Source organism: Corvus cornix, chromosome 1A (assembly GCF_000738735.6).
Source record: "Corvus cornix cornix isolate S_Up_H32 chromosome 1A, ASM73873v5, whole genome shotgun sequence".
Classification (NCBI taxonomy): domain Eukaryota; kingdom Metazoa; phylum Chordata; class Aves; order Passeriformes; family Corvidae; genus Corvus; species Corvus cornix.
In genome coordinates this window covers 46,680,084-46,707,579 of record NC_047057.1, presented here as the reverse complement: position 1 = coordinate 46,707,579, position 27,496 = coordinate 46,680,084, and the positions used below count along the sequence as shown (strand labels likewise).

General features: G+C 38.8%; 1 protein-coding gene across 7 annotated transcripts in view; it reads right to left on the bottom strand.

Annotated features, from left to right (window-relative positions):
• The window catches only part of ANO4 (anoctamin 4), a 177,785-nt gene that overhangs the window by 96,243 nt on the left and 54,046 nt on the right, over window positions 1–27,496 (bottom strand). For 5 of the 7 annotated variants that reach the window (XM_010410747.4, XM_039570997.1, XM_039571000.1 and 2 more), the window contains 3 exons: window positions 25,177–25,383; window positions 10,491–10,601; window positions 4,881–5,017 (listed from right to left, as the gene is read on the bottom strand). In XM_010410747.4, the coding sequence (XP_010409049.1) occupies window positions 4,881–5,017; window positions 10,491–10,601; window positions 25,177–25,246 (318 nt within the window). In that variant the 5' untranslated portion in view covers window positions 25,247–25,383. The remainder of the gene's footprint in view (window positions 1–4,880; window positions 5,018–10,490; window positions 10,602–25,176; window positions 25,384–27,496) is intronic. The other 2 variants (XM_039570998.1, XM_039570999.1) reach the window with 2 other exon arrangements.

The following is a 27,496-nucleotide window of genomic DNA, read 5'->3' as shown; positions in this document are numbered from 1 at the left end:
TGAATTTAAATTGCAAAGTGAGCATTATAATAGGAAAAATTATTTTTACAGGAAACCACCCCCCCAAATTGATTTTCCCATTCAAATAGTTTAGTATAAGCTATCTTTCTGATTCTCAGCAGGTGTTTTGATTAAATGTAAATACCAGTGAAAGCATCCCAAATGTCCCATCCCCTTGGTACATCCAGTTCACTAACAAAAGAAGGGAATTTTTTTAACATTCTTTCCTTACAGTGCCTAACTCCTGACACAACTTAGTGCAGACTTGATACAGTGGAACAGTACTTAGAGTCTGAAAAGAAGGCAAGAAAAATGATTTAATCTCTAAGGAAAAAACAGTAACAAACTCTTTATATCTATACTGCATATCATGCTGATAAATGATATCAAGATATGAGAAGCACTTTTCATAGAACATTAAATGTGAAAACAGCTCAGGAGGCACATTTTATCTTTTTCCATTAAAAATCTCTGTCAAGAAGACATTTAAAAAAACCAACAAACCAAAGGGTATTTAAGGTTATTTAAATAAAGGAAGGATGTAGCAGAAGATCTAGAGGCTGTGGGTCAACTTGGTGGTCCTGTTGTGATTTCTAACCCTCCTGGCAAGCCTCCTGTTCAGTAGTCAGAGTCAACACGTACTTTAGCAAGTGGTGTAATAAGAAAGGGACTGTTTAACAAAACAATCCATGCTGAGGATCTGCTGTCTATGCTATGTAGGCTTAAGGGCTCATGTTGGGCCCACTGTAGTCTGGTCCAAAAGCCTCACTGGATTTACATCCGTAAGAAATCCAGGTTTAAAATCCAGCACTGCTCTGGACCGCAAAGAAATCATGAGTAGGGGCAATTGAGAGATCCACTTCAAATGTGCACTCCTCATCTGAACTCAGACCCATCCTAAGAGCACCATAAGGAATGTGTCCTTCTCTGCATGCAGTAGTGACTCCACTGGAAAAATAGATTTGCCCCTTCCTATGTTTCTTCTTTCTCTGAAGAAAATTGGTTTGCCCTGCACTGACTCATCAGTGAATGCAGAGCCTTACATGAAGGAGTATCTACAAGATTCAGCCAAGGTATTTGACTTGTCGGACTTCTTCCATTACAAATATGACTTCCTGGGACAATTACTTTCTCTTGGACTTATGAAACACTACCAACTACAGTATTGTAATTTTTCACTCAGAAAGGTGGCTTGGACACCCTTACCTGTACTTGAAGGTTCTTTTTATTTTAGGAACACTGTATGTCAAACCCAGACTGACACACCCTATTGACTGTTGTGGCCTCTGGAAAGGAGCTCTTTCTCTGGCCCTCTGTTAAAGATTGTAAGGCAACTTTATAGACTGAGTCTAGACTTTCAAGAACTCTTGAGGATCTAACATGATATAGAGACAGTCAGGGTTGGTTGAGCAGTGTCAGCTGCAGGACTTCTGCATCATCCAAGTATTACAGGCTTATGTTATTCCAGACAGAAGTTTGTCCTACCTTCCTTCAGATATTGCATCTCCCTCACCTGTGTTATGACATCAAAACTCAGTTTTCCTAAACTGATAAAAAAATATATGTAGGACTAAGTCTGACTTCTGGTTTTGGTGAAAAAGTGGTGTAGTCATATATGTCAAACCTCCATTCCTTCATCTAAAAAAAAGGATGCTAGAAGAAAGTAGAAGAACAGTAAAAACTTCACTCTAAAAAGAAGCTTAGCCATTTCTGTCTATCTTTATGACTGTATTTGTAATATGTGTTGTATAATTTGGACTTGTTTTCCAAGGAATACAGTAGTTTTTATATTCTCAGGTGCTCAGTTGGGAACCATCAGCATTCAGACATATGACTCATATACATGCACACGCTAGGAGAGCTTTGGGCCAAAGGGTTTACCCATATTGATCCATACAAACCATACAACATCTAAACAGTGTATCTTTTCCTTCCAGAGTTTAGTGGGGACCAAGTACTTCGAAACTTTTTTCTTTGGTAGGCTGCAGCATACCTGAAGTCCCATTTAGACTTTCAATTTTCATCTTTTTTTCTCCCATCTTATACCTATACATGGCTTACCTTGTTATTTTCCTCAGTTATGGTTATTAAAAACCCCTTAAATCTGTTCATATTCCTCAAAAGTTTTCCCTTTCCCTTTAAAAAACCAACAAGGACACATCTAAGAGAAAAAAAAGGTTTTGAAGTATTGGTTTTGTTATATTGTTACATTAACAGCAGCATGTCTTTCTGATAATTTTCTGTTAATTTTTCCTCTTTAACTTACAAAATTCACGTGCCTTTCACCTGTGGCTTTTTGCTAAAGACCATATGGTACACGTTCCCAAAATGCAACATGGGAATATCATGTAAGATTAACCCATTGTGGTGCAAGCAGGCAAAGAGAGTCCTTTGTAAGTTATATGGGAAGCTAGGGAAGAGCTGTGAGTAGAGAAGATGAAATTGTGAGCAAGGTCAAACATATTCACGGTGCCCTGAATTTTGTTGCTTTAATTATCTCTCTAAACATTCGAGGAGCGCAGCTCTCTGTGGGCTGGTTTTCTAGAACAAAGAAAATCTCTGACTCTCTCCTCAGCAGTGTTGCACAAAAGAACTTGCACCACAAAACCCTCTAGCTGCTGAAAACGACATAATCTCTAATTGCATCTTCTAAACTCTATCAAAACTAGTAAACAAAAGAGGGTCAGGGCAGGGCCCTCAGCAATGTCCTGTGGTTTTCCACTCTTCTTAATTACTAGCATAGTCCCTGCCAGTTCTGGCCTGTGCCAGTCAGCCCTCTACCAAAAACTTCTGTCATAGGTTAGCAAGCATAGTCCCAGAAGGGACGTCCTTGCTAAGGGGTGCTTACAGTTTCCTCTGGGAACTGATAGAACCTATCAGCTGGCCAGTTTGAATATGGACAATTCTCTAAGCCACTTAAAGTTGTGACCGTCTCTGTGATCCACATTTAAGAATAGGCAAACTCCCCCTCCAAGCTCTCTCTCGTTTCCGGCGCTGGCACAGGTGGCTGCAGGGCCCGAGCAGGGCCCAGTGGGCCCGGCCAGGCCCTGCTTGGGCCAGGCCGGGCCGGACCACGGCCATCCTGGAGTCGATGGACCTGTTCCAGCCATGGACCCCCCCCCACTGCCTTGCCGTGGGCAGCCGGAGCGGCTCGGCTCTCCCCCCTCTCCACTGCGATAAGAAAAATTCAACATTCCAGCTGCAAAGCTGCAAGGCCGAGGTGAGATTAACCCTTTTATTGCTGTGAAGAGCTGAAAACCTGAGGGAAGAGAGAGAGGAGATGCTTAAAGCTGAAATTCTGTTGTGAAGCTATGATATATCAGAGTATCCCATTGTAATTTCATGAAGATATGGGGGGTGGAGTGTTCAGCTCGTAAGCAAAAGCACCTGTGCTGAGATAGGCAGATGCTGACACAGCTGTAATTTCATGAGAAGTTTGGACAGGGAGAGATGGACCAGATGAGGACTTTTGCTCCAAATGGGAAAGGAGAAAACCTCAGTCCCTAGATATGGACCAGATGAGGACTTTTGCTCCAAATGGGAAAGGAGAAACCTCAGTTCCTAGAGATGCTCCCAGAAATAGTCCTAACGATGAAGATGATGAAGACCCTTTGCTCCCAGGGAAGGAGAAGGGCCTCTGTTTTTGTTTCTGAACAGCTCAACCTTAAAATTGTACCCCAAAAACCTTCAAGAGTGGACCCTTGAAAGCAGTTGCGGGAAAAGCTGCAAGTTGGGGGAAAGGACTCACACGCAGGCAGAGAGACTCCTCTTCCTAAACGGACTGAACAATATTTGGAAGTGGGCGGCTGTCTCGTTGTGATAATGTTTTCATAGCATGGGCAAGAAGAGACTTCTCTTTCTAAATGGACTGAACAAGGTTATTATGGAAGTGGTAAACAGACTGAACATCTGAAGGGTTGTCTTTTTACATTGTCAGTGGGAGAAGGGAGGAAGGTGGGGGGAGGAGGAGAGTTCTGAAGGTGGTATAATTTTTATTTTTTTTTTCCCCTCTTTTAGGTCTGTTAATAGACTTCTTTATATTCTTTCAAGTTTGGTGCCTGCTTTGCATTTCTCCTAATTCTTATCTCACAGAAGATAAACAGTAATGAGTATTTTAGACCAAACCACTACACTAAATTGGTGTTTCCGCCCGGTTACAAACCCAACCCGTGACAACTTCTCAGGCACAACTTGCAGGTAACATCAGACCAGTCCAGTAAGCATGATCTGGCCCCATTCCTGAGGTGGAGGAAAGTAGAGAAGTCCCTGGTCTCTTCACTCACTGAGAAAACAACCGTAACATCCACAGGAGGCAGGGATTTGGGAGGCAAAATTAAAGAGCATATTGTTCCTTTCCGCACAGAAAACACAATAAGAAATTTAGGCCCAAATTTTCGTAATGGGTCCATGATGCTTTGGCTGCTTTAAGACAGATTTGAGAAGGGACTATATGCTGAATGCTTCCTCCATGGTATGTTCTCTGAATCACCATTATGACCATCAAGTCACTTGTTCTTCACTGGAATGGGATGCGTCTCATAATTGACACCCAATGCTTCTTATGGGAGTTTCATGATAAATCCCCTCCACACTCTTTCCCCTTAAAGGATTAATATAGGGAAAACTTTTCCAGCATTTTCAGAAGCATTGAAGCCTTAGATTTCTACAGATGTTTCACTGAGGGTGCATCAAATCAAAACTTTTGAATTTGAGATATTTCATATTTCAGCATTATAATCTTAGAATGGAAAATCAGTTCTCATGGGAAAAATTAGACACAAGGTGATGGCAGAGAATTAGATTTTAAATCAAATTACATTTATTACATCTTTATAATGGGCCTGAATAAATATTGTATTAATAATTCTGTGTGTCCTTACCTCTCCCACAACTTCCAGCCTGCTGGCATCATCAGAAGTACTGGTCAAGTTACCATGGTGAAGCAGGGAATCATCATCTTTGGAGGGGCTGTTCACACCTTCTAACTCATCAAAAAAAATGTTGACATCCTTAGCTACTAAAAAACAAAAATAAAAATACACATTCAAATCAGCACTGAACCAAATGAAGACAGCAAGTATAACCCATCATCAATTTCACTTTTTAGTTCTGGTATAAGTATATACTATGTTACTTTTAAAATCTGGTGAGCATTGTTGGAGAGCTTTCTTCACCAGTGAGCCACATAAAGGTTTAGGACACCACAACACTTCTCTGATGACAAATAAACAATCTGTTGTCGCAATAAAAGAGATGTTAGCTATCTCTTCAGCTTCTTTTGGGGCAAATGGCTTGAATCATTACCTTCTGAGTTAGTATTGTCTCTGAATTTTTCTTACTATAAGGAGGCAGAATTTTAACCTACTATACAAAGTGTTAAGTTCAAAGTTGTACAGACCTGTGGGGCAGCCAGAGGCAGAAGACCTTAAATAAATAGTGTTTCTTGAAAGGCATCGAGTAAGCAAACCTGGGCAAATGCTTCTCTGTTCACAGTCTGGCATATTTTGATGCATATAAATCTGACACTTTAAGATCCACCCACCACACAGCCCTCAGTCTTGCATGTAGCAAATCACTTAAATCTACAGATTTAAGCTGTGGTAAACCAACCCTTACAAAAAGTATCGATACTTAGGGCCTGGAGTGGCTGCCAGATGGGAGGTGCAGGGCAGGCAGGTTCACTCTGCACTCTATGTACTACAGGCCTGGTGAAAAAGCACAATGAAGAGATGTGTGTGACGAGAAGAAAAATGCCTTAGCTGAGGATCAAGCTTCAGCTGTGGATGGACTTCTACTATCCAACCTCATGCCTCACAGGCAAAATCCAAAATTATGACCGTAGAGTTATAACTGTTAGAAGGGACCCCCAAAGGTCCCAGCTACTGAGCCTCTTCCCCTGACTAGAGTGGGACCAAATATCTAGCAGTCTTGACAGAAGTTAATCTAACCCCCTATCCCTATTCACAGTTTTTGCAAGCTTGCCTGACTTTTGGAATCATTGTTCTTCTGTGCAATAAACTCCTGTTGCTTTTGCTTGTCCTCAGCTCCCCTAACTTATTGACAGACAATTGTAACTCCTGTTGGTGAGAATCTATATTAACAGCCAAAAATCTCTAATTGCTGGCAGCAACTTAGTTCCATTTCTAACTACTGGCTGCAGGTAAAAAATCAATTCTGCCGCTGTGTAGAGCCTGGATAGCTGCCAGAAATTAACAGCCACTAACCGTTCCCAGCCATCATGAGCATTTTGTGACCTCCTTTTCACCTTTCCCTTCTTCAGAGGTCATAGCCCAGTTTAAGAATCCTTTCAAAAAATTGCTGATGATATCAACTCCTGAGTCTCTGCAGGTGGCCTATTTTTCACGCTCACAAGCAGGAGAAAGTCTTATCCATAATATTCATCTTTAATATAGACATATGTTGCACTTTAAATATACTACTCTTTCCCTGTCAATCATGAGGACAGGGAAAAGTTTCCTCCCTTTTTTTACATGTCTTTTACAGAATCTAAAGTCTATTTTTACATCTGTAGGTAATAAAAAAAGAAAACCCTGTCAAAATACTCAAGAATCCTTCATCTTCATTTTCATGCATAGAATAGGGACAAGGTTAATGAAAGACATTGTATTTTTAATTGCAATAGCTTTGCTTGGAAAATGACTAAAAGTTTCAGAAACAACAGAGAAATCCTCATGTCCAAATTAATCCACTCTAAATACTAGGCTAATGTGCTAACCTAAGCAGCTCAGTTTGTAACAGAGATTCTGAGTTTCTGGTGTTGTTTAGTTTTATGTGATGAGAGCCTGCAGCTCCTCAGTGTCAATGTGGCTGCATCCAACTTGTCCTAGGCCAAACCACAGAGGCTTTAGGAGACTTAAAAGGCAGCAAACAGACTAATTTGTAGCACATGCATCAGTAATATTACAGATTTTTTTCCCACCTTCATCCATTTTAATCCACCAAAATCATACTAGAGATGATTATAAAAGAGAGAGGAACTGCCACAACACAGCACAGCCGAACCTCATGTCTTTCACTGTCCCTACTGTTTCCAAAGTCAAGACTGGAAACATTCCACCCCATCAGATAATAGTCTGGATGTAGATCGTCACCAGATTTTGCATATGTGTTCATATGATAAGAATTAATCTCAATATTCAACAGAAAGAGCAGCTGAAACAGAAAACACTTCCAATGACTTGAACTTCACTGAATTGAAACCCATCAGTGCCTCCATGACAGTGTCGTGTAAATCTGTATATGATTTACACCTCAATATAATCTGAAAACAACTGTGGAAAAAACCACAAAAATAATTAAATAGTGAAGATTTCTGAATATATTCAAGATACATATATCTGTTGTAGACAACAATAGATACATATATCTGTTGTCAATGGAAGCTGTAAACATGAAAGTTTTGCCTGTTCTCTAAACTCGAGGGAATTTAAACTATCTTTGTTCTGGCATTAAGACTGCTGTGGTATAAAAGATGAGGCCTCTGAGATACTAGAATTGCTGCTTCTGGAAGTGCTGGTAATGCTTTGAGTTGCAAAATATATGGTTTTTAAGCAGATGTTTTGAGATAAAGAACTTGGTGCATAAGACAATGAATGTGTCTGGGGACTTGAAACACAGAATTACTGAGTTATCCTGAGGACTTGTGAGGAGCAAAAAAAATCTTATTTTAAGGTCACTTTAAAATGCAGTCCATTTCAGCAGTGAAGAAGTTGTGGAAGCAGTGAATCTCAGCTGGATAGTGAAATTAGCTACCAGGACTTGTCCAGATTTCCTGCAGTGGAAACTTGCAGTGGAAACTTGCTTATATCAAAAATAAGCAGATAATTGTCATGTTGGTTGGTCACTACAGAAAATATGGGCCCCCAACATTTGCTGGGATAATTTTTCTACCCCAAGTCTCATTATATACTTAAAAATAAAATAGTAAAATACTGGTCTACAAAACCAAATAGATAATTTATATAGCAATTTCTGTTTGCTTTACATTAATAATGGTGATGGTACTTCCAAGATAACTCTCCTGCTGCTTGTAGGTAGCTCAGCCCTTCCTCTCCAATGCACTGAACACCTGCAAGGCCAAATGTTGCTAAAAGAATAATCAGGGATCCATCTTTTTGGTCCTCTTCAGACCCTGATGTGCATATACCCACAAATATCCTTAACAGAATGATATATAATGGCTTTATTAGATATATAAATGCTATTTGGGAGAAAGAATGGTGCTACTGTACAGTCATGTATTTTAAGCAGTGAAATTCAACAGGAATACAGAGCAGCACATGCATTGCTACAGGAGATATTAAGAATTCTCCCTCTGGTTTTAGAGGGAGCTTAAATATGCAAACTCTTTTCTCCCCCTCATGTTCTATTTTGCAGAAAAAAAAAATCAAAATGACTTGGTAATTCAGAATCCTTTGAAGAATAAAAGAAAAAAAAGTGGGTATACAAATATTTTTATCCCAAATATAGTAGAACCACATATTCTGAAAACTGGATGCTGATAAATTCTGAGCAGGAGTCCACGCACAATCTCAGTGGGTCCACAAGCCACTTCAGACCAAGAGGCTGATATAAGGTAGGACTCAAAACCAAGATAACTCCTTTAACTTTCTGAAGGTGGATGCTGAAACTGAAGTGCCTAAAAATAAGGACTTCCATTTAAAAATGCAACCTGATTATGCTATTGTGTGAGATGATGGAAACATGCTCAGATATCATGTTTCTGTTCATTTTTATTTTATCAGCAAAAGTGACACTAGGCAATTTAGTATACTCTCGCTTTGGATGATGCTAGCTGAAGAACAATATTCCAAAGCTTGTTTTAGCAAGAAAAATTATTTGGTTTCTAAAAGCATCATTAGACTCTTTTAAATTATCATACAATGCTGACAACTGGGAATAAAAGTAACATTAGCTGTTGAGAGCAACTACCCTAGAAAGAATATTTAGACATGTTGATCCCAATCAGATGATATTCACAACAGTCTGCATGGAGCAACACTCCCCTGGACACACAACAAACCTCTGCAAAGTGTGTTGTACAGTCATAGAAATCCTTTTGTCTTTGCTGAAGGAGATGTAGCTAAAGGACATAGAGATTAACTTCCCAACAGCACCTGTGTCTGGACTGGATAAATGAAAAACACTACCTCCAAGGCTGTAAAATCTGCATCCTTCTCAAATGGCTTGTGAAAAATCTGTAACTCAAAATGGCAATTCTTGAAATATTCCCATCTTGAATTGCTTATCCATGTTTAGCCATCTAGTCTATTCACCCTCTGAAAGATAATTTGGTGCCTTTTCAGCTTCTCCAGTCTGCATATCAACTGCCCCCAGGCCTATATCTGGGCTGTGCTGGTGTGGAGAAGGGAGAAAACAAAACCTCATATTAAGATTTCCTGATGGGAAAAGCTTTTTAAACTAGAAAACATGGAATTCATGCCAAACCTGTATCTTAAGTAGTAAGGTGATTCAATTTCAAATCTTTACCCCCATCATCTTACTAACTTGAGCATTTTCCTTCACTCCCAAACTAGTACCACCACTTAACGACCAGATGCTACCACTGTGTGGTTCCTTATTTATGTGGCAAAAATCAGGCAGAGTCTGGGCTTTTACACATTCTTATTCATCCTTTATCACTCTAAAATATAAGCTGCTGTTTCTCACTTTAGAAAATTGCTACACCAAACACCCAGTTTAAAATCAAACTGGAAAATAAGGAAGCCAGGAAGCCATGCCTCACATTTTGATTCCTGGCCTCCATGAGATTTAAAAAATTGTTATGGAAAATTCTCACTGAAATTCCAGATTCTATTTGATTCCAGAATTGCATCAGTTTTTGGGGGGTGGGGTGTCTTCCACTGTTATTAACAGGAGCAGCACTTCTTCTAGCACAAGCCTTGAGATCATTCTGCAGTTGGATTTAAGAAGGGTGAACCAATAAATTCTTAGCCCACAGCCCATTACGTATAAAAAGAGATAATTTTATGAAGCATCTAAGACATGTGGACCTTCACTTGTTATGACAATCTCATGACTTCTCCCAGGTATTACCAGCTGCAAAAATATGAATATACCTCAAAATTTTGGAACAACTGGAACTTCAAATCCAGTCTTCAATCCCTGACTGCAGCATTTTTATGATATTATTAGTTCATGCATCCACTCAGGAGTGCAAAGAATGGATTAAAGTAACATGAATCTTTCTATTTCTGATTACATCTGCATAGAAAATATATAGTGCTGGAATCCTTTGTCACATAACAATTCAAATCTTACTATGACTTCTCTGATAGTAAAAGATTTCTTACTAGCCTTCAATAATCCATTGAACTTCCTGAGACATTTTAATAATAGATACTTATCGTTCAGTTCATCACTTTGTATATGCCTTCAGTTATAATTTCAATGCATCTCTATTGAATCTTCTACCATAAACACAATTTTGCATCCAAGGAATAACTTACTTTCTTGTATTGCATTAAGAATTTCTGAAAAGTCCACATCTGTCTTCTGTATGTCTGGTTTTATCCATATTTGCGTTTCCAGCTGGTTAACCTGCAAATCCTCTCTTCCTTCTGAAGAAATTGAAGAGATTGATGGGGTTTGTGACAGTGCACTAGAGAATCCAGCCAAGGGGCTTCAGGTGAGGAAACATACACATTGAATGAAGGTACTTCCATTTTCCCTCCCTAGCAGAACCAATTTTTCTTTGAACTAATGACCTTCAGATAGAACATGGACTGATTTAAAACTAAATACAATGAAACAACAACATTCTCTGCTATCAGCAGTGATGCAGAGTTGCCACTGGCAAGTCCCTCGTTCAGGTGACCATATGCTGCCATGCCATGAGCATCACCTAACCATACCATCTACAAAACTAGCTCCCAAATGTGAAAACAAAGAAGAGATGTTGTTACGAATGACACTGGAACAAACAGACTAAAATAAAACACACACACAAAGTAAGCTGCAAGACAGAAAACAACCATTAGGACAAAAAGAGCATGGACAGTCTGTTTCAGACACAGGGAACCATAAGTTGTCATATGCCAACCTGATGGCATGACACAGTCTAGGAAGAAGCCCAGCACTGCAGTCCATTTTAAATGGATTCACATTGGTATGTAACAGTTGCTGTCTGAAAGCACTGCAGAGTAAAAACATTTTCTGGTGGGTTGCAGTTTCAAACCTATTTACACATGAAAATCGACACAAGATTTGCCCATTTCAGTCCTCTTTCAACAGGAGCAAAGACAGCAGAAAGTTTTGAGAACAGGCGCTCTCTGTGCAGAGAAAGGTGGCTGCATATGAAGAGTAGACAGAAAATGGGCAAGCAGGCTTAAGATGCTGGCTACAGGGTATTTGGATACAAACAGAGAGAAAGAGAGAACTACCAGGAATACATCTGGTTTTTAAAGAGTAGCAGGAAAACCTTTCACAAAGACATCTGTTAGAGATGATGCTCTTGAGTAACTAGTGCACAGAGTTAGCAGAAACATTCAGTGGTCAGGGAGATATCTGGGAAAGGACCTAATGACAAAAGGGCCAAGGTGGCAGAACAAACCCTCAGGTCATTTAGATTACTGTGCTTTGCTAGATGCATCACTCATGCTTTAGATAGAAGCATTTTCCTTTCATCTACAGTCTGCCTATAGCAAGCTGCTCTTATTTTGAATTCTGTCCTAGCCCACTGTAGTTTCCTCTTCTCCTTGCCCTATACTATCTCACTACTGCCTTGATGGGAGCTACAAATTATATTCCTAGGCACAAAACTACTCAAAACTATTTTAAAGGCCCATCTTCAGTTTTTGGAAATACAGATCTCAAAATGGGTACGCTTCGACCAGCTTAGTTATTTTTTATTTTTCAGTGTTAAAATAATAAAAATTCAAATTGTCTTGTGCTTGCTTCAGCATATTCTTTTGTTCCACAGCAAAGATTCATTGTTAACATCAGAGACAACTCCTCTTGTAGATTCTTGCACAGTGATCTGTCATAGCAGCAGCAGGAGTCAGCATTTAATGATGTAGAACAAAGAGAATTTCTTAAGTGAGACAACTGATTATTCATACAATAGCAGCCTAGGGAAATGTGCAGATGGCCTCAGAGATGAGAGGCTAAGATTTGCCCCAAAAGAGATTTCTAATGCCCAAGAAAAGGAAGTAGAAAAGTAATCAATGGACAGCAATTCAGTTAAGCACTTTGTAAGTGATATCATTCAGTTTCTTCTTAAATACTCAGCTACCACTTTTAACATACACCATTACGTACTTGCATCCTCACCTCCAACAGCCTTTGTTCTGCATTTCGACCCTAGTTAGAGCAAATTAGTGGCAATACTGACAAATGTAAAATACCCTTTCTTCCCCTAAACCTTCCATCCTTGTTACATTCAAGTTGCTGCTCCTCAGAACAGATGAAGGTAGCAGGATCCCTGCAGCATCTCCAGAAGATCTGAACTAATTGGGCCAGGGAGAAAGGAAGTGGCAGTCAGCTATGGAGGTCCCAAAGTGCTGATATCTGATGGACTATCTAACCACAGACCTGTTAATAAAATTAAACTCTTGCAGAATGTACATAGGCAATTTCATAGCCCCTCTTTAATTAACAAAACCCAAAATGCCTAGGAAGTGATCAGAAAATGACCAGCCTAAACCTGACTGTATTTCAGACAATGAAGTCAAGACGATTTTTGCTGCATTCAAATTTCCTCTCCTGTATTTGATCCACTTGCAATATAGAGAGCTTCCAGCAATCCACAGAAATGACAGTGTTCTGTCTGATTCACAGTAGCCTTAATATCTGGCCTCACTACGCAAGTATCAGATTAACAGCATCCAGTCTGATTTCAGTCAAAATTGTAGGCATAATCTTCTACCAATCATTTGTGATAAAACACATAGCTAATCGCAAACTTGCCTTCACCAACACAAGGGCAAAAATGTACCTACCAACAACATAGCTTTAAAATTAGGGGTTGCAGGATGCTTTCTTCTCTCATGACCTTAATGCTGTCAATAAATTAGGGCACTTGGGCTTCTATCCTCCTCCCTCTCTGTCAGCATCCACTTTTCAGGAGGGACTACCCCATTTTTTTAGCTAAGAGAAACACCACCTGTGTGATGGGTTGTGGACTGGCCAAATTAATGATTTCTGGCTTGTTGTCAGACAGAGATTTTAAACTAGTAGATCTTCGGAAAAAGTCACAGTGACCTCATTCATGTTCCAGAGATTTGTTTTCTTTATCTTACCACAGACCTCCAATACTACATGCAAAGACAATATCTGATGTCACTGTTGCTATTGATGAATCACTAACCTGCCTTTAGCATTTCCTTCTTGCTTTAGCAGCTGCTGATTTATGCTCTATCAATATGTTCCACTGAGTAAAATCTAAGCAATATTGTCTGAGAGGATGGGAAAAACTCTCTTTCCACAGAAGTATGAGAAACATACACAAATATAAGTGAAGTAAATACTAGATTTTAAAAATTTTATGGTTTTTTTTTTAAAGATCAGTCTGAGATTTTTCTCAGTTTACTGAGACTTTCTAGTTCAACAGAAATAATATTTTAAATTACCTCATGGCACTCCCTCTGATTTACTCATTGATGCATAAAGTTGTGCATCAAATAATATACTTTTTCCTTTATTTGTCTTGAAGGGTCCCAATTAATTAAGTTAGGAAAAAAAAAGAGATTTTAAAAAGACCTTTAATTTTTAGAGGCTAAATGAGATGGCATGTTCTAAGTCAGAATTTTAACATACTTCTAAATATTAAAATAATCAAATGCGTCAGGAAAGTGATTTATGTACCAATGTAGTTAATATGGTACTGATGTTAAACAAGGTCATTCCAACTTCTAGTGAAAGAGATTTTGCCATGTGGGTGGATGATCCTGTCACAGGGCCATCTACCTCTAACAGGGTGGTATTTAGGAAGAGCAAATATAATTCTAACATGAGCAAGTTTGTTTTGCTACACTAAGTACTGCAGGTAATTTCTACAGAGAAGTTCCTTCTTACCAGACCCTCTTCTTTAAAGCAAGCACAAAGTTGCTGTGCATGGTGCCCTTCTCACTCTAGCCAAACCCATGTCAACGTGGGATAAAGAATCACCCCTTCAGGTACATTTTGTTTTGGCTTCTCACTGTGAGTTCTCCGCAGGCCATCTGCAGCAAAAGCAGAGTTTCAAATGGAAATTGTGTTAGGCTTTTCCTATTCATGTTAGTCAGGGCTGTGCATGTTTGTACAGCACAGCTTTACTTCTCTCAGTTCTGGCACTTTTCATTTCTGTGACAGGAGCAAAACAAAATGCACAACATAGTCGGTCTTCCCAGGATCTGCCCCATGACTGCACTGGACAATGCAACTGCAATGGATGAAAAACATTTTGGTTCAATTATTGCTTCAGAAATAACCCCAAGCTGTTCTATGAGTCATAGAATGTAGGAAAATATAAATTAATATACACATGTCTTCCTAGCAAGATAAAGATGGCCTGAAAGCAGTAGCTCAGAGATAGATAATTATTTCATTAAGTGGAAGGCTAATGTGTATCATAACAAGTCTTTCAGAGAGAGCTGCTTTTGCTACATTGGTCAGAGAGTGTTTTCTGTCAGAAATCCTGCATCATATTCTTTTTTGTTCCTCACCAACCAGTACTGTTATACTCCTGCCTAGGCATTTTTCTCTCCCACAGCATAAGGTGAATGTCAGAGTGTTACTGTACACATCAATTGTGCTTCAGTGATTACGTTAGATATATTTTAATAGATCAAAAGTATTTAATTGTTTGTTGCTGCCCTTAAATCTCTGAGGTACAATAGCGCAGAGTTTCACAATGCAAAATTATCATCGCTAAGTATGTTCTCAGCACAGGATGCAGAAACATGTCTTGTGTCAGCCTTGAGCTGCCCCTTCTCCGCACAAAAGAAAAAGGCTTTGTTTTCAATCTGTACCTTTGGCCCATCAGCCTAGCACTGCACTCCTTTCTGGAAAAAGACTGTTACCCAGAAACTTTCCTTCCATCCTTGCTCCTTACCAGCAGCACTAAGCTTCCTCTACCTTACAGCTTCAACATGTTTTCAAATTTCTACAAAGGAGGTGGGGTGTGTGTGGTGAGTTCCCTTTACCTTTCATTTAGATGCTTGTTTCCAGTCCTGGGTTCCTTTTGAAGATGGCAGTGGGGATAAGGACAGGAAAACTTGTGTTTAATTCTCTGTTTCTGAGAACTTGCTGATGTATTTGTATATTTAAGGCAGTGTAACGTCAGAGTAAGACCAGCTGTCTGCCACGTCTACACATGTACGTGTAGTGACAAACTGGGAATATCTTAAAGGTCTCCATTTTTCCCAATACAAACCAGTGTGTGTCACAGGATTTGCCCCATCTAGCTACAAACCACATCCACAGTTTTGGAAAAATTATAAGTAGTAGTTAATGATACACATTGAGAGGCCTTTGGAGATTTCTGTTTTAAGACAAAGCATTCCATAATAATAGCATTAATACACAAGGTGTTTCCAAGACTGAAAAGTTTGGGTACACTATGGAATTACTTGCAGACCTTTGAAAAACTTCTGCCCTGGTAGATTTCCGTAGATGTCCATAAATACATAAGAACTTTCACATAACTTTCGATATCAGTTTATCAGTTACCTTAAAACAAATATGTACAGTCTGTCACTATTTGGTGTAGCTAAACACATCTTCTTCCAGTATGCAGAAAATACCATTTATCTTAATGGTTGTCACACTGATTATGAATAAAATATTGTGTCTGCCTGTTAGCATCCACAATGAGTGTAAAAGAACAGAAATGTCTTTTTAATTCTGAAAATTATTGGCATAAAAATACAGGGCTTCTTCATTTTCCATAAGAAAGACCAAGCAGTGTTAGGAAAAAAACAAAAATTCAAATCCCAAATCATTCTGACTAACATGAAGCACCTATGCCAAAGATGTCTGTGCATGGTCATGTGCATGGTCATGTCAAAGATACAGTAATAAAAATACTGGAATTATTTTTGAAAGGCCATTTAAAAACAGATTCCCTTTGCATTGCAATACACTGTAAGACTCAGCATATGTTTAATTATGTAAGTACAAACTCTTTTCTTATCTTCCAGAAGCAGCAGTAGTGAAGGGGAGATTTCTGAACACCTAATATTACTGATTTATCACAGACTAAGGTATTTTGAAGGCATATGGTGTCCACTCTCCCCCCCATTAAACCCTGGCTGGCATCAAACAGAGAATTTGTGCCAGTTAACTATAGAGAAGCAGAGATTTCTGTGTTCAGTATTTGTTCTTTCTCTCTCATGCTGTGAATGCTTTTCCCAGAGACAACCATAGAAAAAATGCACAGATAGCCCTTGGTGCAAAGCAATACCTCGAAAATCACTTCTACTGTCACAATAGCCTGAGCACCAGAATATAGGGATAGGGTCCTGCTTGCCCAAATTCTCATATTTCCAATTCTCTCACTGCCCATAATGAGCCGTGGGCATGAGTACAGTCAAACCCACCAACGCTGTGTTTGTATCATCAAGGGGGAGGCACCTCTTGAGCAGCGAGTTTGAACAGGACAACAACTGCAGAGAGCTGATAATCCACATCTCCCACATGGGCAAGAACCCAAACTACTGGGCTGCTGTGCCAAAGCCCACAACCTCTCTCTTCATTTCCCATCTATGCTCGGAGTATGCCACAATGTTCTGATTATTGAAAGAACCGGAGTGTTCACACAGAAGCCCCAAGCATAGAAAGTCACACAATCCCATGCCTAACATTTCCAATTACTTGGCTCTATTTGGCCCTGGTGCAGATTCTTCAGCAATCAGTAGAGGGACAGAGCTGCAAAACAAGCCTTTGGAATTACCTCCTAGAAGGACTCCATTGATTATACAAAGAGACAGGGCACCAAAGTGTCTCTCCTACTGGGAACAAAGCTATCCTGTTCAAGTGCCACGATGCCTGGGATGGGTATTCACAAGATATAGTCTGAAAGTGACACAAAACCACAGAGTGTAACTAAGCAAGGACATTTCTCCACAGCTGTATATTGCATATGAGAATCTAGAACGAAGCCTAAGATCTAAACACATTGAACAATTCAGTCCATTTCCTACTACCCTTATTTGTATAAAAATAATAGTAAGAATGATTGTTAGCTTCTCCACTTTCCTCTTACACTGTGAGCACACACGTAAAAACACAGCTATCAAAGATCACTATCCTCAGTTACAGCATCATAAGCCCTTTCCCAGGTTAGGGCCATGAAGCCTGGAAATCCACTGTCATCACAAAGTCTTTTTTGCTTTTGTCTCAGATGAGAGCTACCGTGCAGACCCCATGAAATATGCCTTCCTGTACAGAAGCTAAACATGATCAATGACTCCCACCCTGGTCTATCACAGGGAGAGGGTATGGTTCCAACCTACCAGCCTGTGTGTGTGGAGACCTAATAAGGGAGAGGTTATGATAAATATAATTATTCAGTTACAAACTGGAGTGGAAGAATGGGACTAATATTTATATATGATTTTGTAAAAATATTCTTTCTCAAATTTTTAGTATTTCTTTGAGAGAACCTTACAAACAGCAGGAATCATGCCCCTTATACTGGTGCAGTTGACCTTTCCTATATAGCCTTGCAACCTACTATAATTATCAAAACCTGCGAAGGAGAAATAGAGCACTTTGACATTAAAATACATGGAGTAATATTGGGCTGTTCACATAAGATGCCTACCCAAAGGAGATTATTTTCAGCAACTGGCAGTAAGCAGAGTCTCCCTCACAAGCAGAAGGAGTGTATCTGAATATCAAGGGTCTTAATTTTCAGGCATTCTGGTAACACAAAAGGTGCAGTTGAAAAAATTTTCAGTTCTGATGATCCTTAAAAATCTTTCATCAGTGTAATAGGTCCTGAATTCCTTTTTTGTGTCTGGTGCATTCCTAAAGCAAGGTCTAAATAAAGTATCAAACTGTAGTGCCATCTCCCTTCTTCTGTTTCAACCACCCTGAATATTACTAGTAATGAAGAAGGCCTCAAAAAGTCATATGCTTTGTGCTCCATTGGACCTCTAAAGCACAAAATAGTACAGTACTGCATTCCCAAGGGTGGGAGTAGCAAATATTGTGCCTCTGTGAAGATCCCAGCATGGAGAGGACACATTTGCTTTCCTGAGACATCCACTCACTCAAGGCACAGGAGCAGTCAGTGGTCTGCATGACCCAAAGGAAATTCTCAGAAACAAAGGACAGATTAAAAATGATGTCACCTTTCTGCTTTGCTGCTGCCCTTACACCTGGTCCAAGTTGTAACATGAGTTTTATGCAACTCTTTAGGGCTTTTGGGCTTTTTTGGCACCACAGTACATTGGTTGGAATTTCTAGTGTGTTCATTAGAACCCTAGAAGCCCTTACCTGCAGCATAACTACTCACCCAAGGAATAAGCCCCCCCTCCTGATTTCTTTTTGGTATTTGTTTAGGTTGTGGTTTTTTGTTGGTTGGTTCTGGGCTGCTTTTGTTTTTGTATGTTTGGGTTTTTTGTGTTTGGGTTGGTTTTTTTTTTTCAATTATAAAGGAAGGTCTGGCTTAATTTTGAAATATCAGAATGAACCAGCAGGCTTGGTGTTAGGAAACAGGTCTTGCTGTTTTTTGGACTGATACAAACCTTTTGTGGAAATTAGTAACACTACGCAGCCCTATTTTAGTCAAATCCCTTTTCTGACTTTAAAAGCATCTCTGCCAAAGTAGAAGCTAGTTTGTTCCATCTTTTGACAGTCTTCCTGCAAGAATCTTTCTTTGGAATATATGTAACATATTCAACATTAGAAATAGAGTCTTACATAATACTAAACCCCTTTAAGCAAGAACTATAGAGCTAAGAAAAAGACCAATTTTTCAGTCAAGCATTACAAGAACATAATAACTGATTATTCAAAGTCTCTCTCACTGTTCCTTGAATTAGAAGTTATTTTTTAGATTAAATGGGTCATTACTTTCTCAGAAACTTTGCAAAATTTTATGTATTTTCTATTTCCTTCAGAATAGAATGGTCAAGTTGTTTTAAAACAGCTGTGTTACACTGGTCTCGGGACATTATAACCTTGCTCTGGCATGAGTAAGTTTAGTCCTAAGCCTTCTCATGTTTTTTCTCTTTGAAAGGAAACTCTCTGATGGTAGAACAGTCAGAAACATCCACACAGAGTGGCATTTTGCAGCCTTTGTGAGGTGACTACATATTGTAAGCTAACAACAGCCAGGAGAGCTGAAATCTGAAGGGCAACTGTACTGATTTTAAAGTAACCATGCATAATTGATTGCAGGACTGAATGAAAGATTGTTCTATAACAGGAAACAGGAGACTGATCAAAGCAGGAAGGAAAAAAAAATAAATCTTTGAAAAGCATTAAGTTTAAAAACACAGAGTCCCCAGAGAAGCAAAACACCCTCAAAGTCACCACTTAAAATGATTAATACTATTTTTGAAGCCCCTTATTGAGGGCATGCATAGGTCCCTCCCAGGTAGGTTCAGTACTTGTGTGTGTACCATGTAGCACAAATTGATAGAGAGGGTGAAATTTCTGCCTGCCTCAGATACATTTAAATTAAGCAAGACAGATAGCATTGAAAACCAGTGCTTTTTATGCTAGCTTTTTAAAAAATTTTTTTTGTTAGCAGGCTGCTGCAAAAGTGTTCTCCAAAGTGCTTAGAACGAACATTCCAGGAGACTTTGTACCTTAGGATCAGGAATTTTCAAAGTTACTGTTTTCATAGAAAAGTAAAGGGCTGAATGAAATAGGCTGAATGACTAAGCAAAGTGACAGAAGATTTCAAGCTCTGCATCATCTGCTAGATAGTTCAGCTCTTAATTTCAAAGTACTGCATAATCACCATGTGGTGTCCAGTCACTCAGTCCGGTGACAAAAGGTCCTTATGGTAATTGAGGCAAACTGTTCTCATTAGGAGCTTTGCAGAGGCTGCAGAGCACCAACAGTCAGGAGAATGACCAGTCTGTGTTCGGCAGGGAGGTGTTTACAGATCACACTTGAAGTACCAACATGGGAGAAATTTTGCTTGGTGCACTGAACTTACATTTCTTTGAACACAGGCTGTAGATAAAGAGAAAAGTTAAATATACAGGCTGGTTTCTTTGACATTAATGTCCCTTCTGCATAGGAATGATTCTTGTCAGCACGTGGGGGTTATAATATGAAAATTAGCTTAATGAGGGGAATACTAAACTTTTATAAAATCTGCTTGCATTTTCTATGTTTCATTCCACATGAGAGAAAGTTCTATATACACCCAGCAGAAGGCATATTGAAAAAGATTGTTCCCCTAATAATGTTAGACAAGTAAGATAACAGCATTACCGTCAGTGCGAATTCAAATTTCCAGATGAATTTACATCAGCCATCCCCATGCCATGCATGCATTTGCTGCCAAGAAATACTTGCATGACAGAGCTTTCTGGCAGAATTATTTGCAGGGTTTTATTATTTTTATCTGGGAGAGATGCATGCCACACATTCTGCCAGTCAGCAAAGAAAATGGGATTTAACCAGCAAGTCATATCTAGCTAACACAGATCTTCTAAAGACCATTTACAATCAAAAGTGAATGCTGACAACCATATGCATATTTTGTGATGAGAAGAAGATATATTTTGCACGGTCAATTACCATTGTTGAAGGATTCAGTCTGAGATTTCTTGATAATTCAAAGTTCATTAATTTGTGACTAAGCTTATTAAACACACATTTCCTTTTTTCCTTTAATTTTGGTTGCCAGTTTCAAGAACCATGCCTTTTTACTCGCCTCCCAAATCAATTTTTCTGTTGGCCAAGACCCCTAGTTCTTCTTTCTTATTTACAAGCTCAGTAAGTACAGTCATCAATAAAAATGTTACGGTTTGATAAGCAGTTAAAAAAAGAGGATCCAAATGTAAAGGAAAACCTGTCCAAGCCAAACATGTCTTCTTTTAAACTTGTAATCTATCAAATACTACTTGTCACAAAAGGTGAGAGAGTGCAAGAAAAGTTTCTCCAACGACCCCAGCAGACTTTCACCATAATGCCCGAAGTCAGTCCTTTCAGCACATAAAGTTCTTTCAAGTATCATGGATATTCCTGTATCATTTCAGGTAGCAAGGAATGTCCTTTCCAAAATGTACAGTTCTTTACCTTTGAAAGGGATCTTTTTGAAAGTAAATTCTTGAAAGCAGAAATTTCTAGAATATTTTATTGTGTTTCCTGGAGTAAAGAATCTTTTCATGTTAACTAAATTTTGGAAATAAATTATTCCAAAGACAACCCTTCCTTCTGGTTGTGTAGATTGCCTGCAGTAATGATTTGTATATATGATATAAATTACAATCTACATTATTATGTATACACTAATATATATAAACCTCAAAATGCATTTTTACCAGAAGCACAGAGAGAGAAAATCTTACTAGAGAACCTCTGAATTCCTGCTATTACAAAATGGGTAACAAGTGTTAGGAAATGTTGCAAGCAGAGAATAACTAAGAAGATTCCAGAGTTTCACACAATGAAAGAATTTGCTTTACTACTGCTTAGACATATAAAATAAGACATTTTTTCCCCAGCCAGCAAATTTAGTGACTCCTAGAAAAATGAGGTTTGACAAGTTCTGCAGAATCTGAAAATACAGGAATTTTTCACCAAGAGAATGAAGTAATTTAACATTGTCCTGACTTGGAATAGACTAACAATGGAAATAGCAGAGAGGAGCCCAGAAATCGAAGTACTGCTTGTTGCACGGCAAAGGTGCAACACCACCAGAAGTGAGGCAAAGTGTTTTTTGTCCCCATATTTGCCTAACCCTGACATTGAGGGAATGGACTGCGATGACAGTTTAACCCCCTCTAGGGATGTTCCATACTTCTTCTGCTGCTCTTACAGACAGTCTAAATGATGATACCATTGCTTTCAAAATGAGCCTTCCTTGTGCAACACAGGCACATCTATTCTACACTGTCTTCAGGAGTGTTGTGCCAATTCACTGCAGTCAGCAGTCTGCCCCAATGGCTTTGAACTCTCCACTTCAGTAGCCTTGTACCCCATTAGCCACAGCACACTACAACTGCTCATATAGATGGAAGATGATAACTGGAGGTTTCTCAAAACTAAAAACATACTATCCCTGGTTTTGGAAGGAATGCATATTTGCCTTAATGGCATTGCATCTAAATTTATCATCTGATTGCTATACTCGTCTTTGATTTTCTTCTTTCTAAGAGAAAGTTCCCTCATATGGGTGCACCTGCAAAGGTGTCAGGAGTTTTCCCTTCCCTGTTAATAGCCTTTTTCTTCCAGTTGTTTCTCCATTTTCCTCTGTGTTTTGTTTCAGTTACTCGATACCTTTATATCTGCTTAAAATCCAAGCTCAGAAGTTGTGGCTCTGCTCGCGGCTGAGCAGTACCTCTTTGCAAGCTTGCACAAAACAAGTTTTAAAATTTCATTCATTTTTAAATAAGGTACAGTACAGACTACGTACTGCTCTCGAGCCACTCTAACACCCAGATTAATAATAGAAGTCATGAGCCTCAGGCTTCTTACTAGCTACAAATAAAACTGGCAGGGAAGTAACTGGAAAGGAATGCTGGAACAATGCACCGTATCTATTGTTTCTCGTCCTTAGCATATAGCTATATATGAACTTCATTCAAAGGAAACTGCTGTCAAATAAATTGAATTCATGATAGATGAATAAAAGGTGCTGTTCTTGAAAGACGAAATGGGGCAAAGGGAAAAAAGGTGCTGTGAAGAAAACAGAAGTAGTGTGCTATCAAAGGAAAATAATACCCTCAACCTGCACTTTATCAAGTGGTTTCTTTCCGTGGTTCACTCTCTCTTACTGATAAGAATTAAAATGCCATTTTAAGTCCTAAAAATACCTTCTATTATGCTGGACTGTAATCATGTTTGGAGTATTTGCTAACTGGACAAAAGAAATTTCAGAGTGAGTATAACATATACTACTCCAACACTGAGAGCTACTTGATTGTGTAACAGCACTCCAATAGAAGGAAAAACCCAAATTGTATGAACTATTTAAAATTAGATGGAACAAAACCCTGCAAACTTACTGCGTGCAGTAGCAGGAGGATAATTTAGAAAACAGTGGTGTAAGATTTGCTACCTGGGAAATTAATATATGTAAGAACTTCATCTTTCTAAAATATCAAGCTGCTTATGGTATCTTAGCTAAGGTACTGCCATTGGACAACTAGTGCCTTAAGCTAATTATGTAGCTACAGTTGTTAATTTGTGACTGAGTTAGAGTGAAGAACACATGATTTACAGTTTAAATTAGAATTTCCTCTTAGGAGTGCTATTCATTGCTTTTGCTGCTGACCATAATCTTTCTTAGATCTACTTCCATACAGCTCAAATGGTTGCAGTTTAACCTGGACACAGACACAAATTTAGTGGTCTCAAACAGAATTAAAAAAGCAGACACGAATCATAGAAATGATACTTCATTTCAGATGAAAAAATGTAAGTTAGTCAAGAGAAGACTCCTATAATACAAAAAATATTCTCCATAGGTCACAAATGCTGTTATTGTCCAAAGAGCAGAAGAATATGTCAGATAAAACTTATCTCATATACTGAAAGCTAATTCCTCAGAGAATCACCATCCAAATGGTCACTGATGAGCTCTATTTTAGGAAACCTCTGGGACCTACCTGTAAATGGATCTTTTTCTTGATCAGAAGCCAGCATATGCTGCTTGCACATCATTTAATGTTAAAGCACAGGCCATACTGATCAACACACAGATGTAGAATATGTAGCATCTCAAAATGAATGTTGTTATTGTGCATGCTCAAGCTACTTTTAAAAAAAACTGTGATGCCGGGCTTTTTTGTCAATCTCTTAACACGCTGCAGACATTATTATATATCTTTAACAACAATAACATTTCTGTAGTAGTAATTTCTGTACTTCAAAGAAAAAGACAGAAGCTGACAAAACAAGACAAACAAGTGAACAGAAGAACTGAAATAAACAAAGCATATGGTTATGAGTCACTGTAAATTCTTCAATCTGTGTTGACAAAGATTATGGTGACTAAATACTATGGGTGTATGAAACTCATGGCAGTAGACCTGTACAGCAATTCACAATAGATAATCTAAAATGTAAACCTCTACAAAAATTAAGCCATTTACTAGATCTGCAAGGTAAGGGGGGTACACTAAAAGTTTGCAGGCAGAACTCTCTGTCTCACAGAAACAGACTCTGCCTCCCAGCACCCAAGTAGCTGCATACAGCATATATCATGCTCTTTCCTGGGCAGCAACACTGGAAGATTACTGAGACCCTCCAATAAAGATGCTACAAAACTGACTTCATGGGCATCTTTAATTTGCTCTGCTCAGGAAAGAAATTTGGAGTTTAATTTTCACTGTGAAGAACGACTCAGCATGGCCAGTACGAATGTACTCCCCTGCTATAAGAAAAGGTATTTCTAAAATAGCTCTGGCAATTATCATAACAAGGAATGAACTCATGATGTAAATTAGAATTTGATGGTTCCCAGGAGATTTTGACTTTCTTTTGAAAAGTTGCATTTCGTTAACCAGTTAACCTATGTTGTAAGATCTCGTACACAGGTTTTGTTAGTGTTATAGCAAGACAGAGTTTGATCTACACCCCAGATTGTGTCTTTGTTCAATACCAGTGTTAGTGTCTATTACTGAATTCCAGGGGGATGACTCTAGGGACTCTAGGGCACTGCCATTAGCTCAGGGATTATCAAAATTAAATATATATAAGGGAAGCAGTATTAAAAAACAATAGCCCAAATCTCTCTCTCTGCATTAACATTTTGGATACCACTACACGTTGTAGGGGGTTTTATGATTAAACTTACATTTCTATTTCCCACTTTCAGCTGTCCCAACTGCTGTTACCCCCTATAATCTATACTTGACAAAAATATACCACAGGTAAACAAAACATCCATTGGTAACTCTCACAATCAATAGATTGATCTCCATGCAAGCACAATCTCATGCTATTAACACCAGCTTTGCCACGTCATGGCACATCACACATGAAATGGGGCTGGAAAAGGTATCAAGGCAGATCTGTTACCTGGCTGATGGGTTTTTGTTTTTCCACCAGTGACTGATGAAATTGTAGATCCAGAAGACGAGGCTTCCATTTTTATTGACCCTCTGGCTTGTGGGATCGAAGGATGCCCATCCACAGGTGGATGCTGTGACACTGGGTAGCTTGCTGCAGTTCTCCTCTGACAGACTTGCACACGCTTTTCAGCCCCATGAATAGATAAATTTATACCTGACAGGAATAAGAATTAGGACTGTTAGACACAAGAGATCAACATGGAATAACTAAAATATAAATTCTCATGGTTTAAAATGGAGCTGCAACAGCCTTCTTAAAGGAATAAAAAAAAAAAAAAAAAGAAAAAAGAGAACTCTATAAAGACTAATTTTCTATGAAAATTAAAAATGTGAAAGTCTTTGCTGCTGTGTTGCAGGCATCAGAGTCAGCCACACTAATAGATATTTAAATTAATACATAGTCATGGTTTACCACTTCGCTGGTCTGCAGGAGAAAATATCTCCCATTCCTTCAGAATATCCACACAGCTCACAAAGGACAATATTAATGAGGCAACTACCACAGAGTTTATTAAATGACTGTTTTCTGATTGATGGATTAGAACTTCTCAAAAAGTATTTCTTTTTTTCTGAGGCTTTACCAGTACTAGGAAGTCTCATCATATGGAAAAGATGCTACAATTGAGGTATTAACTAGCTTTTAAGGAAAAAAAAAAAAAGGTCTGTTTTGAGGAAAGCAGTAAGGCTACAAACAACAATAACAAGACCTTATGCTTGGGAAAAAATTCCACTTTCTCCAGTCCTGTGAAACCTTACCTTCAGTACTGGAAATTGTCTTTCACACCAAAATTCTCAAATTTGTCACATAATAATTTTTTATACTGAAATTGTGGTTAAAAAACAGGCTTTACTTTTCCAAAGGGAAAAGCAAAGTTGAAATTTCCTGTGTGGCCAATGCATGGTCTTAGAAAGAAACGCTATTTTACAGTAAATTGCTGATTCTGACTTCCTCCTGTCCACATTGATGCAATTGCTCCAACTCCACTTGAATTGCTTTCAGCATACTGTGGTTGAAAATCTCTTTTGGGCAAGAAAGATGAATGATTGTTCTATGCTACTGTTTTACGCTTAATTTAATTGTGACTCTTATTGCTTCTGTCAGCAAACTATCTTTGTTTTAAAAAAAACCAAATTAAACCCCCTAACCAGATATAAACACGCAAACTGAGAAGCAGATGGAAAAGCAGACCCTAAAACCGAAAGTGTGGCTATTGTAAGCACACTGTAAAGTGCAGTTGCCCAAAATCATTAGATATTATTGATTGGATTGCTCAGTTTTGTGAACTGAAATGTCCAAGAATGCATTAATGACTCTGCTCTTCCAGTTCCCCTAGAAGTCAATGTGTGTGAACCTCCAGGTCATGGAAGAGGTTTAGAATCTCTGAAATATTAATAAACTTTGATCCATGATATACTATCAAGGGGAAGAGAGCTACCACTTCCACAGGCGATTTGTGAAAACAGTGGGGTTGCACACAGGAGCAAAGGCTGTGCAAACTGCTCTCCTTTATGATGGTTTTGTGCATTCAGAATCGAAGCTGCACACTCAATACTTGTCTTTGCTTCCTGACACCAGAGCTGATCTCCTGCAGGAAATATTAAGGCATGAGGAGTTTCCTGCAGCAACTGCTCACCTAATTCCTGGTTTTAGGGCTAATGTAACTGCCAGCTTCTAAAGACTGTTGAAATCACATCCTAAGGATACATAGCAAATTCCAGTCACCTTATTCTTGTGAAAGGCAGCGTATCAATCCATGTGAACAGAATGACAACGAGCTTGCCTGGACAACATGTTTCTTTGACCATGCTAGCTATAAGGGACTTCAAACAGTGAGAAGCTAAGCCCCAGCTGTAAAATGAGCTCTTTACTTCTTTTGCAGTCACTAGAACATTGTGATGCTCAAAATATTGAGCAATTATCCCTAAGGTATTAAAAAATTAGCTACAACCATTTTCTTTAAGCATCACCACAGGCTGTCCCACCATTTAAAACAACCATCCCTCTGAAGCTTACGGTGAAGTCAGCCAACGCTCGGTACTAAACTTGAGCCTGTCATCAGCACATACTTTCTAGCTGGATCTCAGTAAGGCTGTGCTTTCATTTGGTCATGAAAATAGGGATCTATTTTAGGAACTGATTCCAAACATAAACCGACTGCTACATTACTCTGAGGTTCAAGTTAAGTTGCTTCTTCACATTCTGAAAACGGTATATAAACTCTTGTGCAGCTGTGACTGAGCTTCCTAAACTATTGCTGCAGCACATT